The sequence below is a fragment of the Tupaia chinensis genome, unplaced genomic scaffold (genome assembly GCF_000334495.1).
Source record: "Tupaia chinensis unplaced genomic scaffold, TupChi_1.0 Scaffold147458_1, whole genome shotgun sequence".
Classification (NCBI taxonomy): Eukaryota; Metazoa; Chordata; class Mammalia; order Scandentia; family Tupaiidae; genus Tupaia; species Tupaia belangeri.
The window spans coordinates 509,588-516,506 of NW_006207309.1; the positions used below are offsets into that span (position 1 = coordinate 509,588).

Sequence of the window (6,919 nt, forward strand, 5' to 3'; positions counted from 1 at the left end):
CTCCGAGAGGGCGGGCCGCCGGCCGGGCTCTCCGGCCAAGTTGGGGCGGGGAGGAAGGCGGGGGCGTCAGTAGGCACCTTTTCAGAGGTGCTGCGTGCTGGCTGCAAGGGTGCCTGGTGTCGGATTGGTGCAAGCGGACGGTGGCGGGGCCAGAGAACCCCGAGGTGAGGTGCCTTCAGGCAGTACCCTGTCGAGTCCGGACACCCGCAGAGGACAACCCCAAATCACCGCCCCACCCCTACAGCCCAGGCAGCTGCGTGACAGTTGATACCTCGGGGCCAGATCGCCCACCGTTTCGGGATCCGTCTGTTGCAGCCCCCGCGATGTGCACTGACGACATAACAGGTGGGACCCCTTCTCCCCCTAGAGCGTGCGCCTTTCCCCTAGGCAGGCTGGGGAACAGCCCCCAGACTCGCGGGCGGCTCTGAGACCCAGCAGCCGGCAGGGGGTGTTCGGGGGGTTGGGCCTGCAGGGGCCATCTGCGCAGCCGGGACCTGGACAGTCCCTCCAGGATGCAGCTCTCCTTGGGAGTGAGGGGGTCTGCGCGAGCCCAAAGCGACTTGTCAAGGGCAAAGCAGCGACAGCAGCGCCCCCCCCTCCCGTCTTAACCTAAACTGGGGCTTGATGCTTCCTCTGGTGAGCCAAGTAGGGTCCCTGGTCCAGCTAACGGATTCAGCTGAGGGCGTTCTGGTTAACGACTGTATCCCTCTTGGGTGTTGCAAATAAAAATCGAGGTGAGCGTTACTACGGTGGGAGGGAGCCAGGAGAACCAGGCAGGTGCTTCTCAAATGTTTCTTTTCACCTTCAAACAGTACAGACCAGCGGCACCCGCTTATGAAACCAAGAGTGAAGGCTGCTTTCTGAAAGGGAAGTTTATTTTCGATGTTTTGGGGCCTGCTTGCTATTTTAGCTCCGTCGACATTTACCTTCCTGGACCTTTAGAAAGCTGTTTGGACAGGTTATTTTGCTTTCGGATTTGGGGGTGTTTCCGGTTGGCGGCCTGGATATGGAAGCAGTGAATGCCTGTCCTGGCGTGCTGTGAACTCCCCACGCTTCTGGCTCTGGGGGTTGAACGTTAGGGGTGGGACCGAGTGGGCAGAAAGAGAGGAGTGGGACTGGTGACGTAGAACATGGTAGGAGTTGCCTAGGGCTGCCCAGACGTAATGAGGTTGGCGTCGGTTCTGGGCTGTGCGGAAGGGGAGAGGGCTCGGCATTTCATTGGCTGGGGTGTAAACTGTCCACGGGAGAAGCCGGCGGGGGATGGGTGCCTGTCTGGTCCGTGCTCCAAGGGAAGCCCAGGGATGTTTGGTGACCGAGCAGGTGGCAGCCTTCCAGCTCCGAAGCCGTGCCTTGGCCCTGCGAGGGCGGGCAAGCGAGCCGCCTGCGCCTGCTCTGGAGGCGCCAGCTTTGGGGGAACCTCCAGAAGCTGCCGGTGCGCGCAGCCGCTCACTGCTCCTCTTGCTTCCTGTCTAGGTGTGGAGGCCCTGGTACTTGGAGTTTCCTCGCTGCCTCTCTTTAACCATGCAGCATGGGTTTGAGTCTCTCCCTCTGTGTCCCGCTGTGGAGCAGGAGGTGGGAGCTGCTAGCACGCAGCTGAAGTAGTTAGACCTTGTGCAGAAAGTGAGAGCGACGTGGAGAGAGTGAAATAGTCCTTCCCTTCTGTCTGTGCTTACTTCGGACGCTAGGCTAGAAATGTACGGCTTTAGTAAAATTGTTAAATGTATTTCCTCAGCTCTTCTGAGACTGATCTACTTCAAATATCTGGAAGCTTTGTTTCTTTAAAAGAAATTTTAAAGGATGGATTAAACTGATAGGAAAGGGACACAGTTATTAAAACCACTGTATTCATCAGAGGATCCCTAGCACAGTCCCTAACTTGTAGTACTCATCAAATGCATAACAAAAACAGGAGTTTATCAGTATTTGCCATGGTCCTCATCTGTTTTTTAGGTCTGAAACTGAAGTTTTCTTCAACATTGTTAAGGTACACGCATCAGTGCCTGCATCCACTTGGCACTTTTTTTTTTTTTAACACTTGACACAGCTTTGTTGTCAAATTTGTCATTGTAATTAAGGTATGGCAGTCACAAGAGGAGCATATATTGGATGAGCCCACTTGGAGAGGCAGCCTTGGTGTGGGGGTGGGTGGGGGATAATGGCCGGGAAGGGAGGTGGGGGGTGGGGCCCAGGCAGAGAGCTTGGGTTTGTCTCTGTGTCTGCTGGTGTCCCTGGAACCAAGCTTGGTTCCCGCTGTGCTGGAATGCTCTGTTCTCTTCTCCAGTCTTTCTTATCTCCACAGATAAACACACCACACACACAGACACACGCAAATACAGAGAGACACGCCCATAGATCCATAGAGATAGACACAGACACCAGAGAAAGAGATACCCAGAGACTGAAATGCACACACCCTTTACTAAAAGCCAAGAACCCCAGCTTCTTTTTAAACGAACATGTCAAAAGGAAGATTTAGGGCTCAGTAGCAGGTTGGATTCTGGGGGCCTGAAATCACCCCGTGTTTGTATTTCAGAGAGTCCCTTCTACTCTCAGTGGCGGCAGATCTGTTACCATGATGATGGAAAGCTTTGGGGAGAGCTTGAGAAAGCTTGCGTGGCTTTTGTGTTTTAGACTCCTGGTGCTGGAGTTCACGTTTCTCGGCCCAGGAGCTCTTGCTATGGAGAGACACCCCCCACCACCACCCCTGCCCCATTTTATTTTTTTTCTCTTTCATTCCTGTTCTGTTGCCCTTGCTGCGTCTCAGCTGCCTCTCAGGTGTTGGATGTGTTTGTGGGTATGTATGTATCCTTATAAAGGCATTTAGTGATTTAGTGTGTATTGCATTTATGTAAGTGGTACTTATAGGTTTCATTTCTAGTTCATGGTCAGTCACCATTAAAACTTATTACGGACAATTTCAGACAGTTGTGAAATTCAAGAGACTTTCTTTCAACATTTTATCTGGGAGGTTTGTGTCGGTGTAGGTCTATCCAGTGTAGGGCTGGTCTGATAGGTGTCTACTATAGTTACTTACCCTTCTACCTAGTGATAGCTGCTTACCTCACTCTCCTTCCTGCTTTCCCAAGTGGTCTGTGTGAGAACTTCTCTGGGGTTGTGGTTCTGAAGATGTGGTCTCATCTGCATCCTGGGAACTTGTTAGAAATGCAGATTTTCAGCCAAACCCAAACCTCCAGAATTAGAAACCCTGGAGGGTGGTGACCTTGGGGAAAACCCCATTGACCTGTGTCATAATGCCCAGCCTGGACACTCTGATGGGTGGGAGAGTTGGAGAACTGCTGCTCTAAGGGTATACTCCCAGCAGTGGAATGGCTGGGTTATAGAGTTAATCATATTTGTTGGTTTTTTTATTTGATTTTTAGAGAGATTTTTTACTATAGGGCACATGTGCTCACCAGTGAGACAGAGACAGAGAGAGAGAAAGTAAGAAATAATCCCCCCTTCCCCAAGGGGAATGGCCACACCACAGTCCCTTCTCCTCTACTCTCCTCTCGGGATTTTGGGCACACACGCACATGCAGCTGGGGTGAGTTTTAAGCTGCTGGGTCTGGGATTTGAACCACAGTCGGCTATGTGGGAGCCCAGTGTTGTGACCATTGTGCCATCTGCTGGTCACAAGCATACTTGTTTTTACTATCAATAAATGCTGTCCAAGTACCCTGCAGAGTTACTGAGTTGATTTGCTACCATGCCAGTCCTCAGTTCCCCAACGCTCAATATTCTGTATTTCTAATTTTACCATTATTTGGTAGCTATGAAGTGAGAGTTCATTCTTTTCATGTGAATTTATTTCATTTCATAGTGAATGGGACCTTTTTAAATGTATTTGCTATCAATTATGATATCTTTAACCAGTCTTAGGCTGCCTTTCTAACATTTGATCTATAGATTTTTATTTTGCATATCCTGGATATTCATCTTATCCTGTCTGTGGATTAACTTCTGTCAGTGATATTGTGCAGAAATTTTCAGTTGTGATCCAGCCCAAATCCATTAATTTTTGCATTATGTTGCCATTTAGAAGTCTTATATTAGCCTACCTCACATCAAGATAGAAGGTATTCTGTATTTTATCAGCTTTTCAGTGTTACCTTTTGCATTGGGGACTTTAATCTATTTAAGGTTCATCTTTGTATCTGGCATGAGGAAAGAATCTAGCTTAATGTTTTCCTTTCTATTTGTGAGAGTTTTCTCAAATCACATATTTTTTTTTTTGAGAGGTTTTTGCTATAGGGTGTGTGCGCTCGCCAGAGAGACAGAGAGATAGAAAGTGAGAAATCACCCCCCAGGGGGGATGGCCACGCCGCAATCCCTTCTCCTCCATTCTCCTCTCGGGATCTTGGGCACGCATGTACATGCGCCCGGTGTGAGTTTAAGTCACCGGGTCCAGGACTCGAACCGCAGTCGACTACATGGGAGTTCAGCAACATAGCCATTACACTAATTCCTGGTCCCCTCAAATCATGTATTAAAATAGTATATTATTCCCCCCCTTTTTTTTTTTTTGTGGAGCAACTTTTATCATGTTAGGTTCCCACATACACACAAGTTCTAATTTATGGGAACCAGCAGTTAGCGTAATGGCTATGTCGCTGGACTCCCACGCAGTCGACCACGGTTTGCGTCCTGGACCCGGGGGCTTAAAACTCACGCCGAGCGCGTGTGCGTGCGTGCCCAGGATCCCGAAAGGAGAATGGAGGAGAAGGGATTGCCCATGACCATCCCCTCTGGGGGGTGATTTCTCACTTTCTGTCTCTATGTCTCTCTCTGTCTGTCTGGCGAGCACAGGCACCCTGTAGCGAAAACCTCTCCAAAAAAAAAAAAAAGTTCTAATTTACATATGTACACTAAATTGATTTGAAATATATAATTTGATTGCTTTTGGCAGATGTATATTCCTATGACACTACCACAGCCAACATGCAGAACTTTTTTTTGTCACCCCAGAACTTTTCTTGGGTCCCTTTACAAACCATCTCTCCTTTTATCTCCAGATGTAGGCAACCACTGATCTATTTTCTGTTACTATAGATTAGTTTGCAGTTCCTAGAATTTTATCATAAACCGGACCATAGGATATGGTACTATTTTAGGTCTGGCTCCTTTAACTCAACATATTGATTTAAACTTTTCTTTTTAATTGTGGTAAGATATTCATAACATATGGTGTATCATTTAACTGTTTTTAAGTGTACAATTCAGTGGCATTAAGTACATTTTCATTGTGTAAGCTTCACCACTATCCATCTCCAGAACTTTTTTGTTACCCTAAACTGAACTATGTTCCCATTAAACTCAGTAGACCGATTTTGAGATTCTTCATGAGGGTTTGTTTTTAGTTTTCTGTTCTCTTCTAGTCAGTCATTGGTCTGTTTTATGCCAAATTATTCTTATTTTTATTGTAGCTTTGTAGTGCATTCTATGTGGCAGGGCAAGCCCCTCCTTTGCCCTTCGTAAGACCTTGACTTGGTTTTTTGTGGGTCTTTGTTCTTCCATATACATTTTAGAATGCCTTTTAAGTTCTCAAAAACACTCGAAATGTGATTGGCATTGCATTGAATGTATAGCATAATATGGGGAGAAAATTACCTTTTCTATCATCATATTATAATTCTATCCATGAACATAGTCATCATCCCATCTTTTTAAACCAACTTCTTAATAGAGTTTAAAATGTTCTTTGTCATGATAACTTTTTTTTTTTTTTTTAAGAGGTTTTGCTATAGGGCGCATGTGCTCGCCAGAGAGACAGAGAGATAGAAAGTGAGAAATCATCCCCTGGGGGGAATGGCCGCGCAGCAATCCCTTCTCCTCCTTTTTCCTTTCAGGATCTTGGGCACACATGCACATGTGCCCGGCAGCATGAGTTTAAGCCACTGGGTCTGGGACTGGAACGCGGCCAGCTACATGGGAGTAGCGACATAGGCATTATGCTAACTGCTGGTCCCTGTCAGGATAACATTTTTTTAAAAAAGGTAATGTGTTGCTTTGAGGAAAATTTGAGTCTCAGTTTTCCTAGGACCAGGCAGAGTAGGGGCTTTAGGGACAGATCTTTTAAAATCTCTTTTCTTCATTCATCAACCGTGAGTGACATTGATCAAGTTACTAATGTCTGGTGGCTCCAGGTTCCTCTTTCCTCAAACTGGAATAACTGCGTGCTTCCTTCCGCTGTTGGGCTTAAAAGAGAATGTAGAAGAGGCATGGAATACAGGATTTGAAACAGTTGCTGCTCTGTGAATGCTGGTGTAATACCTCCCCCTGATGCCAGAGCACTAAATAGCCTAACCTTCTCACTTTTATCTGTTTCTGAGGATTGATAATGAAGTGTCAGAAAAGGAAAGTGAAGAAGCTAACTAATTAACCGTATAACACTCCCTAATTCTACACATGTAAGCCCTTGCTTCTGCCTGGTATTGTTGGGTTTCATGGAAAGTATGGATACTTCCAAAGAATTTTACAGTTGAGTGGGGAAGAAAAGACTAATATACCAGAAACAATTACAGAACTCTGTGTAACAGATGGTATATAATTAGGGGTTAAGTGGTACAGTGCCAGGGGAGTTATGAGAAGAGAAAAATCCTGTTCTGTGAAAGAGTTTTGATTTGGCTTGGGTGGGATTAGATTAGGGAGGACAAAAGGAAGGGGCTGGAGAAACCAAATATAATTAACATTTCTGTGAGGGCCTTTGAGGGCCCAGTGTTGAATCCCATGATATTGTGGACATTGTGTCTAAACTTAAGTGTCTTAGAATTAGTGTTTTAGGGCCCAAGTGTGATGGCACAGAGATAGGTGGTCATGTAGGAGGCCTGGGTTCAATTCCTAGGCCAACCTAAACATGCTACTTGCCACTACAAATAGGAAGATCACAACATAAGACCTTGTCATAGATACCTCTCTCTTT

General features: G+C 46.6%; 2 protein-coding genes across 8 annotated transcripts in view; one reads left to right on the plus strand and one right to left on the minus strand.

The window, feature by feature from the left end:
* The window catches only part of LOC106734028 (translation initiation factor IF-2), a gene marked incomplete in the record, with an annotated part of 1,185 nt that extends 845 nt beyond the window's left edge, over positions 1-340 (minus strand). The window contains 1 exon segment of the mRNA XM_014584667.2: positions 292-340. Within this exon segment, the coding sequence (XP_014440153.1) occupies positions 292-340 (49 nt within the window).
* SGMS1 (sphingomyelin synthase 1) overlaps positions 1-6,919 on the plus strand; it is a 350,554-nt gene that overhangs the window by 1,858 nt on the left and 341,777 nt on the right. For 5 of the 7 annotated variants that reach the window (XM_027768777.1, XM_014584669.2, XM_006169736.3 and 2 more), the window contains exon 1: positions 33-345. The exons of the other annotated variants lie outside the window; for them this stretch is intronic. The gene's annotated coding sequence lies outside the window, so the exon portion shown is untranslated. Of the gene's footprint in view, positions 1-32; positions 346-6,919 lie in introns of those variants that run through there. 7 annotated transcript variants of the gene reach the window in all.